Source organism: Brassica napus, chromosome A7 (genome assembly GCF_020379485.1).
Source record: "Brassica napus cultivar Da-Ae chromosome A7, Da-Ae, whole genome shotgun sequence".
Taxonomy (NCBI): domain Eukaryota; kingdom Viridiplantae; phylum Streptophyta; class Magnoliopsida; order Brassicales; family Brassicaceae; genus Brassica; species Brassica napus.
In genome coordinates, this window is record NC_063440.1 from 13,932,839 (window position 1) to 13,956,893 (window position 24,055).

At 38.1% G+C, this 24,055-nt stretch overlaps 5 protein-coding genes across 6 annotated transcripts; 3 read left to right on the forward strand and 2 right to left on the reverse strand.

Annotated features, from left to right (window-relative positions):
* Positions 1-983: 983 nt before the first annotated feature.
* On the forward strand, positions 984-2,405 carry LOC106358367 (F-box protein At5g67140). The gene is made up of 5 exons (XM_013798139.3): positions 984-1,245; positions 1,321-1,467; positions 1,677-1,812; positions 1,912-2,010; positions 2,079-2,405. Exons 1-5 carry the CDS (start codon positions 1,157-1,159, stop codon positions 2,295-2,297), a joined length of 690 nt encoding a protein of 229 aa, XP_013653593.1. The 5' UTR covers positions 984-1,156; the 3' UTR covers positions 2,298-2,405.
* On the reverse strand, positions 2,394-4,624 carry LOC106358366 (PI-PLC X domain-containing protein At5g67130). The gene is made up of 8 exons (XM_013798138.3): positions 4,364-4,624; positions 4,153-4,275; positions 3,913-4,050; positions 3,721-3,819; positions 3,333-3,636; positions 3,025-3,248; positions 2,873-2,959; positions 2,394-2,795 (listed from the first exon to the last, which is right to left on the reverse strand). Exons 1-8 carry the CDS (start codon positions 4,472-4,474, stop codon positions 2,607-2,609), a joined length of 1,275 nt encoding a protein of 424 aa, XP_013653592.1. The 5' UTR covers positions 4,475-4,624; the 3' UTR covers positions 2,394-2,606.
* Positions 4,625-7,852: 3,228 nt separating this feature from the next.
* Positions 7,853-8,984, forward strand: LOC106355320 (probable E3 ubiquitin-protein ligase RHG1A). The gene is made up of 3 exons (XM_013795293.1): positions 7,853-8,047; positions 8,129-8,215; positions 8,751-8,984. Exons 1-3 carry the CDS (start codon positions 7,853-7,855, stop codon positions 8,982-8,984), a joined length of 516 nt encoding a protein of 171 aa, XP_013650747.1.
* A 467-nt stretch (positions 8,985-9,451) lies between these two features.
* On the forward strand, positions 9,452-15,518 carry LOC106355317 (transcription factor ALC-like). Its single transcript, XM_048736824.1, has 6 exons — positions 9,452-9,830; positions 14,529-14,602; positions 14,709-14,780; positions 14,863-14,928; positions 15,009-15,074; positions 15,162-15,518. Exons 1-6 carry the CDS (start codon positions 9,662-9,664, stop codon positions 15,360-15,362), a joined length of 648 nt encoding a protein of 215 aa, XP_048592781.1. The 5' UTR covers positions 9,452-9,661; the 3' UTR covers positions 15,363-15,518.
* Positions 15,433-23,704, reverse strand: LOC106358364 (DNA polymerase alpha catalytic subunit). 2 transcript variants are annotated; one of them, XM_013798136.2, is made up of 30 exons: positions 22,495-23,704; positions 22,231-22,401; positions 22,058-22,141; positions 21,897-21,971; positions 21,725-21,789; positions 21,471-21,561; positions 21,197-21,382; positions 20,802-20,965; positions 20,585-20,699; positions 20,266-20,442; positions 20,078-20,191; positions 19,746-19,865; positions 19,355-19,669; positions 19,185-19,274; positions 18,688-18,806; positions 18,535-18,607; positions 18,392-18,448; positions 18,191-18,283; positions 17,850-17,972; positions 17,677-17,774; positions 17,552-17,597; positions 17,348-17,461; positions 17,158-17,241; positions 16,869-17,075; positions 16,702-16,778; positions 16,373-16,583; positions 16,193-16,246; positions 15,962-16,081; positions 15,807-15,881; positions 15,433-15,706 (listed from the first exon to the last, which is right to left on the reverse strand). In XM_013798136.2, exons 1-30 carry the CDS (start codon positions 23,608-23,610, stop codon positions 15,566-15,568), a joined length of 4,575 nt encoding a protein of 1,524 aa, XP_013653590.2. In that variant the 5' UTR covers positions 23,611-23,704; the 3' UTR covers positions 15,433-15,565. The 2 variants fall into 2 exon arrangements, with proteins under 2 accessions (XP_013653590.2, XP_013653589.2); XM_013798135.3 differs by having other exon boundaries at positions 15,433-15,709.
* Positions 23,705-24,055: the final 351 nt, after the last annotated feature.

Sequence of the window (24,055 nt, forward strand, 5' to 3'; positions counted from 1 at the left end):
CGGGCCTATATAATAAAACTCACCAGAAACAAAAGTATCGTATCATTTATGTTGATGCCATGTGTTCTCATTGGGCCAGTAGTGTTTTGTTTGGGCCATGAGTGTTTGGTAAAGCTGGGCTGTGAAGATTCTTAATTATTGGGCTGAAACACGCTATCTGCTCATCGGTTCGATAAGAAAGCACGTGATCTGCTCATCCCAAGTTATTTCATTATTGGCAAGTCTGCGATGACCTGTCACTTTAATTGGTCAGGAATATTTCATCCAACGTGGCACTCTTTAGAAGCTCTAAAAATAGTTTCTTTTATATAGTAGTGATTCGAACTTATCAATAGAGTCGAAATCGTAACTGAAATCTAAAAACGAAAGGCAGCGATGGCTCACTGGCTAATCGTTGTGATACCACATCGATTTTGGTCTGGTAAACAGATTATTATGTATGGCTGGAGCCTAACCGGGGAATAGATTTAGTGGTAAATTCGCAATTCTTTTATGTGGATTTAAATTGCTCTCGTCACAATTTGTGGCTTGTGGGCTTCAAAATCATGATATAGGTAGGCATGTTTACAAATTTTAAGAAAGATTTGAAGAAAGTTGAAAGAATCTTTGTGAGCTAAAAGTCTATCCAGGTTATTTTTCATCTTCTGTTTACGTAAACTAATGAATAATATACATGTAAATAAACTATTGACCAACCGTGTACCTCTTGCATAAGCTCATTGAGCACGAAACATACAAAATGAAAGAAAAATAATATACAGATAACAACGTCACGTCAAATTAAAGCAGTCGTATCTGTATATTTCTCTGGTGAACATTTTAACACAAAAAAAAAAGGATTTATGCGTGAAAATGAAAATTAAGGATTTGATTAGGCTTTAGGGTGTGGCACGTGACACGTGGCGTATAAAAGAGAAAGACGGAGTCTAGAGAGTACTTTCCCACGCAAAATATTGGACCTTCGTAATAATAAAACTCATTAAATTAAAATCTTATAACGATTCAAAACTATGACGGAACGATGACCACATCTTTTGTACTTAATACAAAGAAAATGACAACATCTGACAATTTATGAAGAACTATTGAAGAGATTTGCATATATACAGACTGACTTTCTGCAAATAATCATTCAACAAGTTCTTTATTATAAGAAATGGATGAAGAAGCAGCGATCGATCGTTTACCTTTACACCTTCTTGCTTATATATTTTCTCTGGTCACCTCTTTCACCGAATTGGCCCAGTAAGTGTTTTGATTTTTGTTTCTTTCATTAAAGGAAACAAATTTGAAGTTTTTTTGATGAATTTGTTTTTGTAGAGCAAGTGGGGTTTGTAAGAAATGGAGAAAAGCTGTGAACCAATCCATGGCAAGAAGACAATCTCTGAGCTTTGCTGGTTGGAAAATGGACGATGATTCCACTTCTCGTCTCGTTCATCTCGCTTACAATCTCAAAGAACTCGACATGTAATCTCTCTCTCTCTCTCTCTATGTGCTTGATTTGACCTTCAATGGTGGATTTGTATCCATATTTAGAGTCTAAAACTCTGGTCAAGTTTCCAACTTTACCTTCAGGGTTTTGAAGACATTGACTTGGTCAATCAATACATTACAGAACATCCAAAAAAAAAAACTCTGTTTCTTCATATAGTTTTATGTTTTGTCTGTTTTTGCAGATCTAGAAGCAGATGGGGTTGTCATATAACTGATAATGGTCTTTACCAAATAGCTTCTGCTAGATGTGTATCTAGTTTAACCTCAATCTCTTTATGGGGCATGACCGCCATTACTGACTCTGGTGTTGTTCAACTGGTAATCATCTATCTAATAATGCCTTAAAATTGGAATCTTGAATATTCATTTTTTTATCATCTTAAAAAAAAAAGAATCTTTTATTTCTTGGTTTGATAGGTATCAAAAACTTCTTCCTTGCAACATCTGAACATTGGAGGAACATTCATCACCGACGAGTCCCTTTTCGCCATTGCAGAACGCTGCCATCACCTTAAGGTAAACCATAATCTAATCTCTTTGGTTTTGTCTGAAGTCATAAACTGGTTCTTTTATGCTTTATGCAGACAATCAGTATGTGGTGTTGCCGCCATGTGACAGAGAGAGGCCTTCTTGTTCTCGTCAACAAATGTAGAAAACTAGAATCTCTCAACTTATGGGGAACTAGAGTTCCTGTTGATTGCTTCATTGCTTTACTTACCATCAGTCCTGCACTTCAGATCAAACCCATTCAGTTACTCCTCAATGCTCAGAATCCACCACCACCTTTGTTGCATGCTGTCTAGTCTTTTGTTGCTTTCCTTTGTATATAGTAATTCATAAAAAAACTGAAATCTCCAATTCTCTTATGTGTTCTCTCATCAATAAAAAGATTATATAAATTATTCAGTAAAGATTCTATATATATTTATATAATAAGTTGCATAAAGATTCAACAGAAGCTGAAAGACACACACACATACACACACGCTTTCTGACTATAAAATCTGCAGTCTACAAATACAAGAATCAAAATCAGAAAACTCTTTCTAACGCCATTTCATATATATCCTCAACTTAAGGATCTCTCTAGAAGTTGAATTGGTTTGGTTGTGTCATAGCAAAAACACCAGCAATGGAAGCCATGAGAAGCACAAGACAAGAACGGTGTTTGGTGAATAGGCAACAGCAGCTAAGGATCTTGAGAACTGAACTGAACCTGAGTAGGTCCCAGCAGTTGAGTCCATGTCTGGAGCTCTTGTCTGAAGAGTAACGTTTTTGCACGAACCAAAAGCTGCTTCTGGCTGATAACATCAATAAACCCAATGTTTTTTAGATGGTTCAGGCTTGTAAAATAGAGAAGCTAATATTATTTTATTACCTGGCAGGCAGCAAGAGTTTCACAACCGCAAATAACAGGTCCATTCATTCTGTCAAGAACTTCGAAAACGCCTCCTCCGTCACTTCTCTGCAATGGTTTTGTTTAATAAAATGTAATATATTCTAGTTTTAACTATTGATTGATTCAGTTACCATGTAGAAGTTAACAGCGAGAAAGTTTGGCATTCTGTTCCCAGCTGACTTGAGACAAGTCCCAACCATCTCAGCAAGTGGAGCTGAGTGTTCCTTGCAAGCATCTTTCTCTACCGGAAACGTCGGAAAGTAGTTCATCAAGAAAAGAGATGAGCTTTTTGAATTCAAAGGCTGTGACTCTTTTCTGTTCGGACAAGAACCTCGCTTCACACCAGGATCTCCAGCTTTTAACACAAGACAAGGTTATTCAAAGACACTTCCCTCCCAATAAAAGATGTAAAATTTGTTGAGAGAGTGATGATACTCACATTCGTTTTCCACAATGTATCTCCACTGATAAGCAACGCCTTCTTCATCTTCTTTAGCGGCAACAGAAGTGAAAACCAAGAGCCTGTGATTCTCTTGCACCATGTCAGTCACAGTAGGCCAGTCTTCTCCCCTTTTGGGCATTTTGGAAACGGGAAACCAGTACTTGTCCAGACCAGCGTTTGCAAACAGAGTTGATAGGCCTTTGGGCCTGTGCACATAGTCCTCAATGATGATGGTAACAATCTCTGTTGGGTTCTGAGTCAAGAACGCCTCAACTTCCCTCAATGTGTTAACTGCAGGTTGCTGATTAAGGAAACAAACAAAAGGATAACAAAGTTTCAAGCTTTGGATCTAAATATAGTAAAAGATGTGAAGATGAGTTTTTACAAAGGCAGTGAAGTTGAAGCATTGGCCTCGGAGAGAATGGCAAAGCCAGATATCGTCGTTGAAGTCATACATATCCAGCATTAGTCCTCTAACTCCATTCTACAGCAAAATGTAAAACCAACATTCAAAGAGTTTTTTACCACAAAAGAAGTAACATGTCAAAATAGTAATGAGAAGAGTCCTCCTTATTACTCTAAGCTGATTAGTAACAGTATCTTCTTGGTTGAAGAATGTAAGCCTCTGAACACCTGGCAAAGGCGGTTGATTTGCATTGCTAAAGGCATTATGAGTCATCAACCATGTATACTTGTTAAAAGGCAATCCATTGATCTACACAATTAAGAAATAAAAATAAAAACACATCTTTAGCAAAACCCATCTTCAAAGTTGAAAACTTTTGATGCAACCAATCTTCAAATCAGCAAATCTTACAATGGAAGTTGGGATGGTGGCTTGGCCTCTAGTGCAAATGGGTTTAGTTCTTCCAATAGCAGGACAGTTCCCACAGTATAGACCAGGGACACAGTCAGTGGCTGAGGAGCATGATTCCAGCATCTGAGAAGAACCATAGCAAGATCTTTATTAGATTTAAGACCCAATTTGATGAAAAAGAATAAAAAAAACCGGAGAAAGAAGCAAGAACCTGGCAGTTCCCATTAGAGCAAGCAGAGGAAAGGGAGAAGAAGAAGGAAAGTAGGAGAAGAAGGAGAGAGACTGATACGACTCTGCTTAAGCCGTTGGTGCACGCCGACATCGCTCCTTAGCTTAAGCAGAAAGAGATAGATAGAGAGAGAAATCTGTGTGAATGATGTTTCGATCTACTGTTGATTTATTGGGGTTTTAAGACAGAGACAAAAGTATGTTTTAGGTAATAAAACGCGGGCTTCATTGATTTGTTAACCAAACGTAATTGTCTCTGAGAGATGATGGATTTATAAAAAGAAAAAGGTTTTGCTTTTTTTTTTTGTGTGTTTGTTTGTTTTCTTCGACAAGGTTGAATCTTTTTTCCCACCAGTCTGATATAAAACTCGGTTTAAGAAGATAAACCACGTCAAAAAGTAGTTCAATTATGGACCAAAAACACCCTCTTTTAACATTATGATGATTGATAATTAGAGACTACAGTTTCTAAATGTTGTACACCAACCACACCATTCGTTGTGAGTATACGTACATACAACTTATGAGTTATGAGAACGGTGATCCTAAAAACCATTTATCAAAACAAACCTTTATATAGTTAAAAAAAAAAAAAACCTTAATACATACGTTTAGTATATGCATCTTTCTATAAATAAATGAAGTATCCTTTTGTTTAAACTTGCTAAATTTTACTCAAATCATTATTTGTAACTGTTGTTTATGCCCGTTAGGGTCTATTAGTGGAACTTACTTCAAAAGAAAAGAAAGAAAAACTTGCTAGATTATCATCCTATTGTAGTGTTAGATCTCTCGTATGTGGTATCTCTCATAAAAGTATTTAATTTCACAAATCAACGCTTTCATTTTTCTAGTGACTGCATTGACCTAGAATATTATTTGATACTCCCTCCGTTTTTTTATATAAGTCGTTTTAGAAGAATTTTTATATTCCAAATTATATGACGTTTTCGGTTTTCTATGTAAAATTTATTAACACTTAATGTTATATGACCAATGATAATATACCTTCTATTTTATTATTGGTTGATTTGTGGTTAGGTAAATAATTAATGATGTTTTTATTTAGAAAATATAAAAAATTAATGATTTCTTAATCTACGTGTATAATTCCAAAACGACTTATATTAAAAAACGGAGGGAGTATCTTTTTTCTGTTTTGGCCAACGGTGGTCACATGCGTGGGGACACATGTTTTTTCTGTCCTCTAGAATTCATTATTGAATTTTGAAAGATCATTTTTACGAATATTCACCCTAGATAACAAGAACCGGAACTGAATCAAAAGCAAATCCTATAACAGGAAAGCAAAAGCCGTAACTGAAAAAGCAAAACAAAGACTTAATTAGAGTTAAGAACTGGTACTAGTCTCAAACATATAAAATTTCTTAGTTTCTGAAGATCCCAAGAATAAGATTACTGTTGATACATTACGCATGCACATGTTTTTACTTCTTAATAATTAAGAAACACACAACATTCCGTTTCAATAATGAAATTAGCAACTCTCTCTAGTACCTACATATAGAGTCCAACCAACCACATAACTGATATCCTTAGCATTGTCAAACTAAAGCAAATTTACCATTAGTTCCTATGTAATGCGCAAATACTTTTCTCAGTATCGAAACATACTCACACGTATGTTTGTATTTTCACAACCATGCATGCGTTTTCAGACAACTAGAATACTTTGGCAATACGTACGTGAAAACTAAATCAACCAAGGAATACTGGCATATTTAACGTGTCTATGTATACTCTCATCACAAGCCAAAACTTACCAGAGAACTTACTTTATCCGATATGTCTATGAAGCTTCATTATGTCTTCAGTCACCATGTGAACCTTCTTTGGATTGCTGTTACAAGGTTCCACATATATCTGTATGACTGTATTATCAATCATATAACCAAATATTAAGAGAGATCGATCTTTCTCGATCAATCTCTTTGCCCCGAAACTTTTTCAAGTTTTTATATATTTCACACAAACAACGCTCATTCTGTGACATCTCTAATATGACATTTGGTAAAAGCTTCCTCATTTTCCACGCTTCACTAGCAAGCATACAATGTAACAATCCAAACATTGACAATACATAAAGGTACTAAAAGTCAATCCAAGCATCGAAATATCTTCTCTAAATCATCTATGTGTGACACGTGTCTTTAAGATTTCTACGTGAACTCTCATACACTTCGTAAAGCTAGGCATGAAAAAATCCTACCAGGCAAACAATAAAGCGAAAATAAAACACGAGTATAAGATTTAATGGTTTATAAAAACTTTACTCGAATTCAAGGGAGAGCTCCTTTACAATTGATCAAAAGCTTCCACCGACGTCTGATCTCATCACCTTGTTTGGGTTTCTGTCACAACCTCGTCCAAAGCTTCCGCATTTTGTTGGACTAAGGCTTCAACACTTCATACTTATTACGCATATGCCCTTTGACAGTATTGCAAATCATCAAACGAACCTAAATGAGTTTTTTTTTGTGTGACTTTTGTGTATGTAGTATCTAGCATTATCAAAGAACATATTAAGCCATACGTTTATTAATTTAATACTTTTATAGAATTGATGATATTTTCTATTAAGTAATCCATAATATATCTTTTATTAAGGAAATACAGTTGGTGAAAAGCATTCTATAAAAACCATTTCCATTTAATTAAATATACATAGCTAAAACAGGATAAAGTTTTCTAGAATCCAGTGGTGATGCCATTTTTGTTAGCTTTCTCTATTTGTTATTTTGTTTGTTAGCATATGCCCATTGACTGTATTGCAAATCATCAAATGAACCAAAATGAGTTTTTTTTTTGTGAACTTTGTGTATGCAGTATCTAGCATTATCAAAGAAACATTTTAAGCCATACGTTTATTAATTTAATACTTTTATAGAATTGATCTTTTCTATTAATTAAGTAATCCAAAATGTGTCTTTTATTAAGGAAATACAGTTGGTGAAAATATCCTATAAAAAACATTTCCATTTAAATAAATACAAAGCTAAAACAGGATATAAATTTCTAGAATCCAGTGGTGATTCCATTTTTATTAGCTATCTCTATTTGTTATTTTGTTTGTTAGCATTTTTGGACTCCAGAAAAACCAACAAGTGTAATTTATTTTACTAACATTTATTGTTGTTTATCATTTTGCTTAAAGTGGCTAAATGCTTTAACCATGGTTCCTCATATATATACGTCGATTACTTATCTCATAGATTACAACGACATAAGAGTGCTTCGAAATCATCTTGTGATACACAAAATATTCTTCAGTTGAAAACAAAGTGTGTTTATAAGCTTGTGATCAGCACTCCTTAGCTATAATTTTATTAAGTGTTTGTTCATCAAAACATTGAGGTATGAATCTATCTTTATTGGCATGTCTCTATTTAGTCATTCCTATAATTTGAGCCAGATAATCTTTGTTCTTTCAGAATTATATATGGACCAAAACATGAATGATTTTTCGGAATCAGATACTCCATTCAGCTTCGAACAGTTATTATATGGAGATGATTGGCAGAGGTGGGACACTTATCCGAGCGTTGATGTTAATGCCAACTCAATAGAGCCTAATCATTCGATGGTCGAGATGAACCATGATGGTATGACAATAGATGCTACTCCAATTTCAATGATATATCCAATGGTAATAATCTACTTTCTGCATGTTTTTTTTAGAGATATTAAAGTATGGATAAATAATATAAGACTTATTGAAAATGTATAGGAAGAAACATTCGAGCAGTGGTTACAGACACTGGCCAATGGATCATTTGAAATACCATCATATGAAGAACTCAACTTCACGTATGAGGTATGGTGAAAGATAATATATATAAAGGTATATTTTATGTAACATATAATCAATTTATTGGTAACTTATTTGGTTATATTGCATTTGTACATTTTTTTCTCAGTGGATATGCATTTGAATCATAGTTGAAGAAAACTAAAAGGAATATATATGCTGCAATTGGATTGTTGATTTTTAAAATGATATGACGTCCAATGACTTATTTCATTATTTCCATAAATTTTTACAGTACTTAACATGAATAGAATGAAATACTCATTCCATCAATTCCACAAACATTCCAAAAAATATACAAAAAATACATTCATATGCAATTTTAATTATGAGTGAATAGAATGAAAATATTTCTTTTTTAACTAATTCCATTCATCTTATTCCATCTATTTTGATTCCACTAATTTCATTTCATTGTTACCATTGACAACCATAATGTGCATGGTTGTAAATTTAGAACTCTGTAACCATATATATATATATATATTCAAAAGTTTATTAGTGTATTTTTTTCTAGGAATTATTGCTCATGAGTGAGCAGATAGGAGATGTCTGCATTGGTGTAGACGTTGATATCATTGAGGGGAATCTGAAACGAAGAAAGTATGAAGATCGTTCTGGTCAAGCGGAGAAGTGTGTGATATGTCTCGATGAACTTAAGTGCAATGATGAGGCTTCTACACTGGCATGTGGGCATGATTTTCACTACGAGTGTATCAAAAACTGGCTAATGGTCAAGAACAAGTGTCCTCTTTGCAAGCAACAAGCTCTTTAATTGTTTCATGATGCTGAATATTTGAATGTGTTAGTATTGCTAACATTGGTTTCTTTTGTTCAAGTATCGGTATTCGGTAGTTTAATAAAAACAAATATGGAAGTTTCATAACAAAAAAAAAAGTCTACCAAAATTTATGCAAGTTAATTATCATTCAAGACAACACCCACTGCAATTTGTCAAAAATGGTGAAACTCTTGCAAGACCTTACCTGTGAAGTGATTGTCCTTTTTCATGTTTAATAATAATAATTAATTACAGTATTATTTATGACTTTCAGAAAACTCTATCTATCAACCGTTCTTTACTGATTTTTCCACCCATCACTGCTCTATTTTTTATTTATGGCATCGGGAAAAAAAAGAGAAGAAAAAGAAATATTATATGCAATCTTTTTTTTTTTTTTTTATGCAATCTTACCGGGTGTTAATACTTATAACTACATTTAGTGATAAATCTGCTTTGTTAAATCCAGTACAAAATCAATTATTGAATTTATAGACTATAAAGTTGTGAACAAAATACAAATTATCACTAATGGGAATATTCATATACAGTATAGTAACGTAAGCCACCAGATTATGTCTAGAGTGATTTGCCACGCGCCTGCCTATTTATTATGAAAAGCCTCAGTAACTTTGTGATGAGAAGAATTCACAGAGAGAGAGAGGAGAGAGATGGGTAATTCCGACGAAGGTGATCGTCTTCCTGCTCCATCTTCTTCAGACGAACTCTCGAGCATTCTGCGGCAGGTACTGTCCCGTACTCCCACAGCTCAACCTTCTTTCTCACCGAAGAAAATCGTTTCCTCCGCTGAGATGTTCAACCGAACCTTCCCCCTCGTTCCCGGTATAGTTTGTGAGTTTCACGATTGTAGTCTTAAGAATCACAATAATAAGAATTTGCTCTCTTATTAATCTTAAGGAAAATCCTCTCAAAACCTTAAGCTATCTCTCACACAATCACAAAACTCATAAGGGATGCAACATGCTTTGCAACTCCTTATATATAACTCACAATTTCCTAATCTCACCAGGAATCATATAAATAGATAATTTCCTATTCCATAACTCGGTAGGAAATAAATAGCTTGCTCTCCAAGCTACTTCAAGCTTATCCCAACATTCTCCCCCTTAAGCTTGAACTCATTTCTTGATAACTCTTCAATGCCAATCAAACTTCTCATCTCTGAAAACCGAATCCTTGCAAGAGCCTTCGTCAGAATGTCGGCTCTTTGCTCGCTCCCGGCTACATGTTCGACGTCGATTAATCCTCTATCAATACACTCTCGTATGAAGTGATATCGTCTATGAATGTGCTTGCTTCGCCCATGAAACACTGGATTCTTTGTGAGAGCTATAGCCGATTTGTTGTCAATGCGAATCATCACCCTCTCACTCGTTTCTCCAATTATCTCACCAAGAAGTTCTTGTAACCAAATAGCTTGCTTGGCTGCCTCCGTTGCTGCCATGAACTCTGCTTCACAAGATGATAGCGCCACAGTTTCCTGTTTTTGAGAACACCAAGTAATAGGAGAATCTCTGAAATAGAACATATGTCCAGTTGTGCTTCTCCCATCATCTTCATCAACATTGTGACTTGCATCACTATATCCGACGAGTTTGGAATTAGTTCCCCTCCGAAACACGAGTCCACACGAAAGAGTTCCCTTTAAATAACGTAACACTTGTTTCATAGCTGCAGCATGCGACGTTTTTGGTTCAGCCATGTACCTACTCATCACTCCAACCGAATAGGAGAGGTCGGGTCGAGTGTGAAGAAGGTACCTAAGACACCCAATAACTCTTCGGTATTCCCTCTCATCTACGCTTTTCTCTCCTTGAGCTTTCGAGAATTTTAAACTCGGATCCATTGGTACATGAACCATATTACAGTCTTGCATCTTTGTTTCCTCCAAAATCTTTTTAGCATATCTCTCTTGCTTCAATGTTATCCCTTCACCATGTTGATCAACTTCAATACCTAGGTAATACGTAAGTTTACCTAAATCACTCATCTCAAAACGACCAGACATTCCTTTCTTGAAGTCGTCAATCATCTCTCGATTTGCTCCGGTTACAAGAAGGTCATCAACGTACACGGCTACGAGAAGAACAACTCGGTTTTGCTCCTGACGTCGATACAGCGCAGGCTCCTTGTCACATTTAACGAATTTCAACTCTCCTAGCACTTTGTTTAACTTCTCGTTCCATGCCCTTGGCGCTTGACGCAACCCATAAAGTGCTTTATTTAGTTTGTATACTTTGCTCTCCTCTCCTTTTGCTACAAATCCCTCAGGCTGAGACACATATACCTCTTCTTTCAAGTCACCATGGAGGAACGCAGTCTTGACGTCTAGATGATGTACTTCCCAGCCTCTTGACGCTGCCAAGGATAGTATGAATCGAACCGTTTCAATGCGTGCCACAGGCGCGAAGACTTCATCAAAGTCAATTCCATGGCGTTGAATGTAACCCTTTGCTACTAGTCTAGCTTTGTATTTGTTTATGCTTCCGTCGGAGTTCCGTTTGACTTTGAAAATCCATTTTAAACCGATTGCTTTAGCTCCTGCAGGCAACTCAACTAGATCCCAAGTCTTGTTCTTAATTATAGACTTTATCTCATCGTCACAGGCATCTCTCCAAACTTTCTTCTCTTTAGCTTCTTCAAAATCCCATGGTTCATCATTTATACTCAGCAACAGGCGCTCTCCTTCGACCTCTGCGAGTAAGATATAGTCATCTAGATAGCTAGGCTTTCTGGTCTCTCTTAGAGACCTTCTCAAACCTGTGTTCTCAGCTACGCTCTCCTCTTCTTCTTGGTTCTCAAGGTCGTGATCAGGTGTTGTTGTATTTTCTTCCTCGTCTTCTCGCTTATTACCAGCTTCTCCCTCGTCGACGCCATGATTTCCATATTCTCCAATCTCAACGCTGAACGTTCCTGTATCTTCTTTATCACAGTTCTTCCAATCCCATTTCTTATTTTCATCAAATATTACATCTCTGCTAACTGCTACCTTTCTATTTATTGGGTCTAGTAGCCGGTAAGCTTTTGATCCAGGTTCCGTGCCGAGGTGTACCAACATCCGTGATCTATCTTCTAGTTTCCGAAGGTGAGGAGTATCGACCTTTGTATGAGCGATGCATCCAAATATACGAACATGCTCGATGTTCGGTTTTCTTCCTTTGTATGCCTCGTACGGCGTTTGTAGTACAAGTACACGAGTGGCTACTCGATTGATGATATACGTGGCGTGTCTTACTGCTTCACCCCATAGGTAGTTGGGTAGATCCATATGCTTCAAGATACTTCTCGTCATGCCTAAAAGAGTTCTGTTGCGTCTTTCTACCACCCCGTTCTGTTGAGGCGAGTAGGGAGCTGTGAGTTGTCTTGCAATGCCAATTGATTCACAGTAGCTTGAAAATTCGTTTGATGTAAACTCTCCGCCTCTGTCACTTCTGAACGTACCAATAGTTTCTTTTGTTTCTTGCTCGACGATGGCTTTAAACTTTTTAAACTTCTCAAACGCTTCCCCTTTCTCTTTTAGAAGTATCGACCACATGTAGCGAGAATAGTCGTCTATGAGTACGAATATATACCTTTTCTGTGAAGGCGTGACGGGTGTGATCGGGCCACATAAGTCTCCATGGATGAGTTCAAGAGCTCTCTTTGCTCGAAAAGTAGTAGCGTGTGGGAATGGAAACCTCGCTTGTTTCCCAAGCAAACACGATGAGCAGGTGTCTTTCTCAACTTCAATCTTAGGGATTCCTGTAACAAGCTCCTTATTGATCATTAAGCGCATTGATTCTCTTCCTATGTGCCCCAATCTCGCATGCCACTTTGCAGAATCACTTGTTGCAGTAAGTTGTAGACATCTCTCGCTGACTATGTCCATTAGAACCTTATACAATCGATTTCTTGATCTCTTTGCCTTCACTATTAGCTTGTCATCCTTGTCCCTTAGCGTGAGCACATCATCTTTCATCCTTACATCACAACCAGACTCAGTAGCTTGTCCCAAACTAATTATGTTACTCTTCAAATCTGGTATATAGTAGACATCGCTTAAGATTTTCTTTCCTCCATCTTTGCTGTAAAATAATATCGAGCCTTTTCCCTTTATGTCGATACGGGAGTCATCGCCAAATCTCACTTTCCCAGTAATAGTTTCATCAATTCCTTTGAAGTAGCTTCGATTTCCAGTCATGTGATTACTTGCCCCGTTATCTAAGTACCACACATTATCCTTCTCTGAGTTTGATTCAAGGTCTTGAGGCTTGACATTCTTTTCGTTGAGATAAACAACTTCGTGCACCATCAATTCTTCAGCTTCCTGTGTGTTAGTATTGGTGTTGTTGTTGTTTGTCTCGGTAATCTCTTGTAGCTTTAGAAGTCGGTCAGGACATGTGGATGCATAATGTCCGTTTTTATCACAGCGGAAGCAAGTGATCTTTGAGAGGTCGAAGTTTTCATAGTTCCTATCATTGTAATATCGACCTCGCCCTCTGCCTCGGTTGTAGTAACGTCCTCCACGTCCACGACCTCTATAATAGCTATTGTTGTCACGGTTGGAAGAGGATTGCTGCGAGTCCATATTTGCATACATAAGCTTGTTTTGCGTTTCTGGCTCTGCTTCTTCCTCCTCTTTCACTCTTTCTTCATAAGCCTTCAATCTCCCGATGATATCCTCGAAACTCGTAGTCTTTAGATCAAGAACTTGTTCCAACGATGCAACAATGTGTATAAACTTCTTCCGCGGGAGACTTGACAAAAATTTCTTCACCAGCTTTGTCTCCTCAATATTTTCACCTAGAGCCGTTGACTTGGCTGCGATTTCGGATAGCTTTCCGACGAAGTCATCGATAGTGTCGTTATCTTTCATCTTTAATCTTTCGAACTCAGCCATTAATGTTTGTAGTCTTGCTTCACGAACACGATCTGCCCCCATGTATCGAGATTTAATTGCATCCCAAACTTTCTTCGCAGTCTCCAATTCTCCTACTTGTAGTATGAGTGCTTCGGGTATAGATTGAAAGATTAGGGCCGTGGCCATATTGTTCTTCTCACTGTCATCAGATTCATTCTCCACTGTTTCCCATACTTTGTGAACTTTAAGCAGCACCTTGATTCTAATTGCCCAAACGGTGTAGTTCGTTGCCGTAAGCATCGGACATGTTATCTTGGAGGGTCCTCCCCCTTCCTTCCTTGCCACGACAATATCTCCCATTATCAAAGATCGCACAATAACCTAGAATGCTCTGATACCAAATATAGTTTGTGAGTTTCACGATTGTAGTCTTAAGAATCACAATAATAAGAATTTGCTCTCTTATTAATCTTAAGGAAAATCCTCTCAAAACCTTAAGCTATCTCTCACACAATCACAAAACTCATAAGGGATGCAACATGCTTTGCAACTCCTTATATATAACTCACAATTTCCTAATCTCACCAGGAATCATATAAATAGATAATTTCCTATTCCATAACTCGGTAGGAAATAAATAGCTTGCTCTCCAAGCTACTTCAAGCTTATCCCAACACCCGGCGGAGCGGTTTCTTACGCCGCTTGTGCAGCCGCTGAAACTGGGGAAGGCAAATGTGGTTTCGAAAACAAGGTAAACTTAACGATGTTAGTTGCCGTGAAAGTACCCTCGCTTTTGATTAAAGAAAAAATAACTTTGTTGTTGTTTTTGCTTGGTAATGGTTAACACAACACTAAAGAGAAATGGAGCTAAACAGCGAAATTCATTGAAGAGAAACATTGATGCACAGTTTCACAACTTGTCTGAAAAGGTTTTTGTCTTTATCCTTTTTAAGATTCTTGATTTGGTAAAAAAAAAACTAGAGATAATAATAGAAACTGGATATATTGCAGAGGAGGAGGAGCAAGATCAATGAGAAAATGAAAGCATTGCAGAAACTGATACCCAATTCCAACAAGGTAAATATAAAGTTCGACATTTTATCCTTCAGAACTGAGTGTCGTGAAAAGCATTTATTTTGTTTTTTTATGTTTGGTAGACAGATAAGGCCTCAATGCTTGATGAAGCTATAGAATATCTGAAACAGCTTCAACTTCAGTTTCAGGTTCTTTTTCTATATGTTCCTTACGCTATGATCATAAACAACTAAATTTGTAAAACCAAACATCTGATTAACTTTTAATGACTGCAGACGTTAGCCGCTATGAATGGTTTAGGCCTAAATCCTCTGCGATTACCACCAATTCTACCGCCTACGCAGACAAGGATCACTGGAACCTCTGAACAAGGGCTGAACCTTGAGACTCTGCTTGGTGGTTCTCACTCGATGGCTAACCATGAACCACCCGAACCAACTCAGGAAATGTGCTTTTCCACAACCACTCTGCTTTGAAGACAACGTTCAAAGAGTGAAGAGGATTCGAAGTCAGATTTCCTCTCTCCACAGAAACATGAGCCGAAAATGATTTGTAGAGTCTAGTATTTGGTTATATTTCAAAGTGTTATGCTAATAAGCTTTAGGACTGAACAAAACTGAGTAGCTTCATTATAATGATGTCAGAAAAAAATGATATAAATTTAACTACATGATTACGATCAAATGGCTATGTCTGTGAGTTGCAGCCATCCGTACGCACACCGGTCTCGGATACTTCGAGCCATGGATGCTGCTGACTGAACCGCAGGCCTTATCTTCGTCAAAGCTTTCTCCACTTGAATTCGGACACCAACATCCATCTGCTTTTTTATTAAATGCCAGAGAGATTATCAGGGATCTAGACAACACAAATTGATTGTGATAAACTTGTATAAGAAGACAAGATTGTAAAGTAGAAACCTTCTCTAGAGTGCATTGTGTGTCTAATATGTGGCAAAAGTATGACAGCTGCTTGTACAAGTCTGCTTCAGTGTACTGTAATAAGACGAGTCAAAAGTTGTTCTATGAAGCAACAGAAAGATAAGACTTCTTACAAGGTGGATGAGGGCATCTACCTTTCTTAAGAGGGTTCCATTACAATTAGGATAGTTTGAACAAACTGTTCCCCGTTCACGGTCACCGAGCAAACGGAAGTTGGGGCTGCGAGTCGTGTGCTTGCAAGACTCATCGTCACACTGTCGAAGGCAAAATGTACAAATAAAATTCATAAGCCTGACTTAATAATGACAGGTGTTCAGAATTATAAATATTAATAACAAGGCAAGAGAGGAGGTTTTTTTACGCACCATCATTATGCCTTTGTAGTACATAGATACAAACCCATCGATCTGCCTTTTCACCTGAAATGGATGATAACAAGTTAATTACCAAACCATTTGTTCTACAAGCCAAATCAGAAGGATACAACAGTTCTTTACTTTTGAGAAACATAGAAATTAAGATATTTTTTAACAAAGCTTATCTACCTGGTTAGCTATCATTGCAGGGGATATTCTTCCCGTGCTACCTTCTGCCTCACATTTCGGGCATTGCAGCTTAAGCCAGAATGTAGAATCAGATTCCTCTGTTTCAGATTTCTTACTGATCGACGCATAGACTGAGCTAGTAATAGATGGACAGTTGAAAGCAGCAGAGCAGCTGGGGCATGCTAATGCTAACGGCTCGCAGCTTTTGTATCTGCATTTTTTACATGTAAATTACGTTGTTGCAAATCTTGAATTCTAATAATATCTCAAATCCTGGAGAAAATATATCATAGGGGAGGAAGCATGATTGCAAATTATATCATCATTACCTTTCTTCATCGCTTGTAGCAAACAAGAGGGAAGCAGAAGGATCACTGCCCGTAGCATTGTTTGATCTGCTTCGATACTATTAAACACATTGTTTACAACCATTTATCAGTATTGAGAATCATCCTATATGGAATTGGAGATTGGGGTTAAATGAAAGCTGTTTTACCTTTGATGGGTCAAGTCCTAAACACTCGGCTAACCTCTCAGGACTTGTGCCCTGAATCTCTGCGCATAAACGAGACACCACAGGATGAATCTGCTGTGCCAAGTAGTAATCTATATCAACCAACCATTTGCTGTCTTCTGATTTCACCTCATCAGGATGCCTAGCACGTTCGGCAATCCCTGCTGAGCTGGCAGAGCTAGTATTACCCTGCACAAAGGAAGAGTTAAAAAATTTAGTAGAGAGGCAATTTGGTTCGGATTGTATTAAGCTGGTCTTCTGTGTTGGGAACCTGTTCATAGCAGATTATATATGGTACAGTATCCTTAGCATTGAAACCTTCTTTATAACCACGTTGCCTCATTCTGAGTGCGACCTGAGACAAAAAAAAAACGGTTCAACCGCACAATCAGAGTTCAGTGAAAATATGAAAAGTATAAACTTTAAAAACAATTTCGGTGAGCAATAATGCAAATATTTACTTGAACGTGTGGTTGGCTTTTGGAATCTGGATAAGCTTCTGGTGACTTAGTCAATGCCTTGGTGATGACATACTTCTCAAGTGCAACTTTCCCATTTCTCATTTCCTCTTTTATCTGTTGGATGGACAAAGCATACATGTATTGGATGACAAAGAAGAGCATACTAATTAAAAAGGTTACTAAATGGAGGTTAACAAAGATTACCTTCATAAGCTCGCTATGAATTGCTTCAACAACATCCTCACATGACCTGCAAAGAAGACAGGACTTGTTGTGCGTTGCATGAGAAAGTAAAAATTATTGTTTTCACTTAATGTTTTAGAACATACCCTCCACACAAGATCTTAGACAAGCATAAATCTCCAATTTCCTTGGAAAGTAAGCTCCAATCTCGACGAACCATGTCCACACCTTTTCTTTCAATGTCCTGCATTGAGAAGTCATATAGTACTCAAAACATTTTCTAAAAGAAAAGGTAGCCAAAGTGTAAATTAAATATTACCTCACAAGTCTTCCCGTCCTTGAACTGCAACTTGACGGCAGCATATTTCTTTTTTCTAAGAAGAAGCATCCTCTTATATATGCCATCACAGTCAATTTTCAGACATCTATACTTCTTATTGACCTAGAAATCGAAAGCGAGAAAGTGATACCAAATCAAATGTCTGCTTTTTACAGTACATTGTCTATAATTATACTGGTCTGAGTTTTCCATTGCGTGATGTTTCATGCATCAAGAAACCAAACATCAAGGTTGCAAGTATCTAATGCATATTGGTTTGGTAATAGAAAGGTTTAAAACTAAGGGTGAAAGGCTGGAGAAAAATCTATTATCCAACCTACCTCTTGGATGACTTTTGTTTTAATGGCTTTCACCTCTTCGATATCATCTAGTCCACTGTGAATCATGATTGAATCTGTGTCACCGTAAATCACCTGCGTAATAGCAAGATGTTTAGTTCTACAACTGATAAAGAAATGCGGACACATTACATCAATTATCTACTGACATGCATTTCGTGGGACTCAAAGTATAGGAAATACCTCTAGGTTTAAATGATTCTGGACAAGATCCACGGTTCTTTGCAGGATCTCCCTTCCCTGCAATGTTGGGGAATTAATCGGATCACACGAGAATAGAGAAAAAAAACAAAGTGTAACTAGGAAACTTAGAGAGCATAACTTACCTGTAGTGTTATGAGCTCTGCTAAAGGCTTAGCGTAGAATCTTGAATTGGAAAAACCCAGACATCCATACATACTGTGTTTAGAATGAATAGGAAAACATTAATAAAAAATGTGTATTTATCTCCAGCACAACCTAAAACCGTAAATACAAACCTATTGGCTGTGAGCTTTATTGCCTGCTGCCTAATGTCAAGCTCCCAGTACTTGAGACCTGTTTCCTTTGCCATCTTTAGTTTGACGCTTTTCCTTATACTGACCAAATGTTCCATCAACTGAAACAAAGACAGACAGTGAAATTGTCATCTAATCTTTATTAGACTCGTCATAACAGAACAAGAGAGAAAATCATAGTGGTACAATGCTAGAGCTCTAGTTTAGAAGATGATGTCAAGGTTAGTTTAGTTGAACTACAGAACGCAGCAATCACTAATACAATACTGAACAGCTCGGTCGTTTTAATTTGAGGATTTTCCACATACACCTTCAGAGAAATCGAGGCAAACTAATGCTTTCGGTGAGTTTTTATTTCTTTCTATTAGTTTCAGACGGATTTGGGGTGACTTGATTTTGTGTTTGACGAAGTATAACAGATCGCATACAGAGCCGAGTAAAGTCACAATAGAAAGCAACTAGTGCAATGGTGAATATACCTTTGGAAGAATCCCAGGTGTCTGACTCGACGGTAAACGAGGAACTCCATCTTCTGATCGTGGTATGGTCGTGAAACAGATATTATATTCCTGAAATTACCATGACCGTTAACCACAAATCAAAGGAAACAGACATCCAAAGCTTGAAAAATAGAAAATAGTCTGCTAGCCTGTATAATAGACGGGTAAAGACTATTGAAATCGAGAAGCAAAACATATTTGTCATATAAGCCTTTCTTTGGCTCCAAGACCAGTCCACCAGCGTAGGCTGGACCCTTCTTTGTTTTGTTTCCCTTGGACGGATCATTTTCCAAAGCCAGGTCAGCATCCAATTCATCAACATTGTGATCCTCCGGACCATGATTCATTCTTCTTTTTGATGACTTTATTTCCTTCATACGTTGAGAAAGTTTGTCTGGGAGGATGTACTTTTTCGAGTGGAATGTATGTAGCAAGTAGTATTCAATTCTCTGCGCCCTGGCTCCCTGGTAATGAACCATAGAAAACATGAGTGTTCAAAGCATAGAGAGAGAAAAGGAGAGCTGAAACAGGAGTCATTACCTGAAGAGTTTTTCCCCAAAGATTGCCACTGATGTTAGTTAGCTGGAGAGTGAGTGGAAGAACACTTAGATGAAACATGAGCTCCATGGATAACCACGCATCTGTCTCACCGCATTCAATCTGAAACGAAGAGAGGCAAAATGTTATAACAAGCAAGCAATGCAATCGTCACTCATCAACCTATGTCAACTGATGTTTATCTGTAATTCCTTTGCTTCTATGTATGACTGGATTATTTCGTTTGCAAAGAATCATAAGCTATCGTCCTCAGTGAGGTAGTTACAGCTCATATGCATACAAAAAGCTATGAGTGGACTAATTGAAGAACTTACAAGTTCCACAAGTGTTTTAGATGACTGGAACATTTTGGGAATGTCATTAGGCGATATCTCTTTCCTGTCCCGGTTTAGCTGTGTCTTTGAAAGATCTGTTAACGAATAACTGACCTGCAACAACCAGAAGCTTTTATAAGCGAGGGAGTAAGCTTCAGCTCATTGGTTGTAAAATTTGAGCATCATACCTGCTTCAACAAGTCACGAGAACATAGATCTGTATCACACAAGAGTCTTCCAGCAATGCAAGACATGATCCCTAGTGTAGCTCCGGACCCATAACTAGTATTCCCTTTAAGCTTAGGCATGGAAGAGCGTTTGAGACGACCAATTTTGGACCACATGCTACTCAAAACTTTGCAAGCCTGCATAGTAGTCATAGGGTTTTCAGACAAGAGGTGATCTTCATATGAGAGTAATATACCATCATGGAGCACGTTTTAATTTCGTCGGAATGTAAATGAAAAAAACACATCTTATTAGTGGTAAAAAGAGTATTTGCTTTACCTGGGCTCTTTGGAGAAGGACATCCAGATCAAAACCTGATATATTATGTCCCACAAGAACATCACTGTCCAATTTGTTCAGCTCCAGAAACAGTCGATTCAGCAATGCTCTTTCACTGCAGTAAGAAAAGAAAAAAATGTTTGATGAAGCAACATGAACTGCCAAAGATATACATGGATCATGAGCACGGCCTATACAGTAACAGAGCTGCGAATACCTATTTTCAAAACTTAAAACGCTGCAGCCGTTCTTTGAATTTCTGTCAGCCACTTCTTTTTTCCAACCAATTGGGTAACCGGTTCCTTCAGGATTCCTAACAACAGTGAAATGACTCAGAATACCAGACCTCTTCCTTTCTGGACCTGGCATTGGAACATCAATCTGAAAGACCAAGGAACATCAAATGTCAAGCTGCTCATGTCTACATAAGAGTGTCATTTGAGCACGAAAATCGTCATAAACCAGCTTAATACAAATAACTATTGTTGAATGGTGATGTCATGATCATACTTAAGAATATTGTGGTATAACCATCGAGGTGAAGCAGCACATCCATATTCTTCACAAAGAGAAACAACGGCTAAAGCATTGGTCAAATGTTATAGAACAAACCTTGGCGTTGTGAAAGCAGAGAACAGACGCAGAAACAATTTCGCTGATGTTCTGCTTTTCATTGACTATAGTCTTTAAATTTATGGCTGTAACTACAGCAGGAGGATGAACAACTTTTTCCTCCGAAACTAAAACAGTGATAACCTTGGGAGATTCAACAGTAACCTCAAACTTGCACCAGCTCACCTGCACAAGTGTCAAGTCCTCATTATTGGAGATATAAAGAACTAAATATCACAAGTAAGATGGTTATGGTACTTTTTAAAGGCCTTACTCGTTGAGAGGGTGAATTGGTAGAAAAGTTTGAAATTTTGAGCCAAGACGGTCCCATAATCTTCCTTTTAAGGATAAAAAGCTCCAAAGCACTGCAAATTAAATTAATAAGCAGAGAAAGTTGCAGCGCACTAAATTTTTAACATAGCGGCACACATTAACTAAAAAGCTTGCAAAAATCAGTAGATGCAAACTTAACTGATCGACTATAAAAACAGAGAAAGGTAAAGAAACTCAGCAGTAAGAAGCTTAAACCTGGTGTTAGAGCCAAGGACAGCGCTAAAAGACTCCCCTTTAAGGTCTTCTGGAAGAGGAGGATCCTACGACAACAAGAAAAAGGCAAAGTGTCACGATGATGAGATGTGCAGAAGTTTACAAAAATAAAAATAAAAGAGAACTTTTAGTTCGACTCAAAGATGAAAAGTACCTTAAATGGATAATTAATCTTCAAGACATATTGTTCGCCAACAGGCACATCAGACCTCTCAAATGCATAGTTTCTCTGATATTCGTCCATGGAGAGCAGAATAGAGTGTCAAAGAAAAGTTTTGCTGCTAAAATACATGAAAAGTAAGTAAATACTCAAACCTTGACAAGTGCCATGCTATAACTGGAAACATTGAGTTGTAACAATTGCTGAGAAATTTCGTTCTTCAAATTTGATGCCATTTCCTGAGAAGAAAAGGCCAAAAACAATAAATAAATAATAGAGGAAAGTATATTGTTTCTTCCTAGCATGTAACACAGGTAGTCAAACTCACATGTAACTTCCCCCGGAAGGATTCAGGAGAAAGTTTACAGTCTTTCACCTCTTGCTCGAGCGTGATTAGTTCATGGGAAGGAAATACGGATTCATTGGGGATAGCATAAACACATCTCTGGATATTCTTAACTACCACACAGCAACTCTTGAACGCATCTCCCATCTTAACCTGAATTGTACATAGAGGACATCCAAATCAACCCTCTAGATTTAACCTTACAAAGCAAAAGAAAATGAGTGAAAAAAATCTAAAGAGACTCACCTTCCCAAACAAATATATTGTGCCCATACTCGCCCCAAAAGCCTCCTCGTAAGCGTCAAGAATGTAAAAACGAAGTGAACCATCAGCATCCAAATCAAATTCCGTTTGACCTTCGCAACTAGAACTAAGAGCCCCATTCTCAGTCCCACCTTTGACCATCGCTTCCTTCCAACCAGCAGTGGCGCTTAAAGCCGAATCCTTCTCTTTCATATCAACTGTCGCATTCAAAGTAAACACCTCCTTCACTCCTGACTCAACCTTCTCTTCACTTTGTCTCACATTGTTTGATCCATCCTCAATAACACCACCACTTCCAGGTAACTCCATCTTCTCAGAATCATGCACAGGGGTGACTTCAGATTCTGTCACAACTTCTTCTTTCATCTCTTTCATCAACTCCTCCTCCATGAAAACACGATCACTTGCAGGTTCTGAATCCTTCATTGCCATGCTGGAGGTAACAGAAACCACATTTTTATTCCTAGAGAACATAACTGGAACCGTAGGTGGTTGTTTCCTTCTCCTATGCCTCTCTCTATCCAAATCATCAGGAGTTACCTCAGCTAAAACCTCATCAAGAATACCCTCACACTTTACCGTATCAGTCTCCTTCCCCTTCTTGAAACTCGAAGATGTGAACATCGAAGAGAGTCTCCCTTCACCTGTAATAGTAGCCGCCGCCTTAAGCGCCGGATTCACCTTCTTAACCTGAGGCTGCTCCTTCCCTTTCTTCTTCTCAGCTTTCTTCTTCCTCAGCCTCCCGCTAAATCCACCACCGTCGTCCGATTCATCAGTCGAATCAGGCCCACTGGGCTTCGTGAAATCCTCCTCCTCACCTTCGTCGCCGTATCCCAGATCTCCGTCTTCCCCGTCGTCGACTACGAATCCGCGAGCCTCCTCACGCCGCCGGGACACGATCGCGTCGTACTCGTCGTCGTCGACTGTGTCGAAGATCGGTTGTTCAATCCTGATGTCGTAGCCGCCACCTGAAGATGATAGATTCCGAAGTCCTCCTTGCCGAATCGCTTTCAGCCGCTCTAGAGCTTCCTTCCTAGTCGCTGCCTCCGCGCCTCGGCTTCGTTTTCGGCCAGCCTCCGTCGAGTTATCGCCGGACATTTTTCTAGTTTCTTCTAATTTGGGGGTTTTTTTTTTGCGAAGCTGAGTGTTCGATTTGGGGTTTTACATCTGCGAGATGGCGGGAAAATCGATATAATTTTGGCGCCTCTATCTGCGAGATCCTAATAAGCTTAGTATTAATGGGCTTTATCTTGTTTAGTAAAGCCCAATAAAAGAAGGGCGCGCAGAGAAGCGAAGAGAAGCTTATTGGGCTTGAATTTGACAAGTTTGGGAGAAGCCCAGAGAAGCTTTGGCGTGAGAGTGAGAGGCTGGAACAGTGAAGAGGTTAACTTTCAGAGAGGAAAACGATGAGCTAAGCTACACCGTGAGACTGGGAGACTCCACGAACGTTGCGTGAGAACGTGGTTTATGGGCTTGTGAGTTGGGTTGATGACAAAGAAGCTAAGTTTGGAGTAAGCTCTCCTGTGGTGGCCACGAGCTTTGT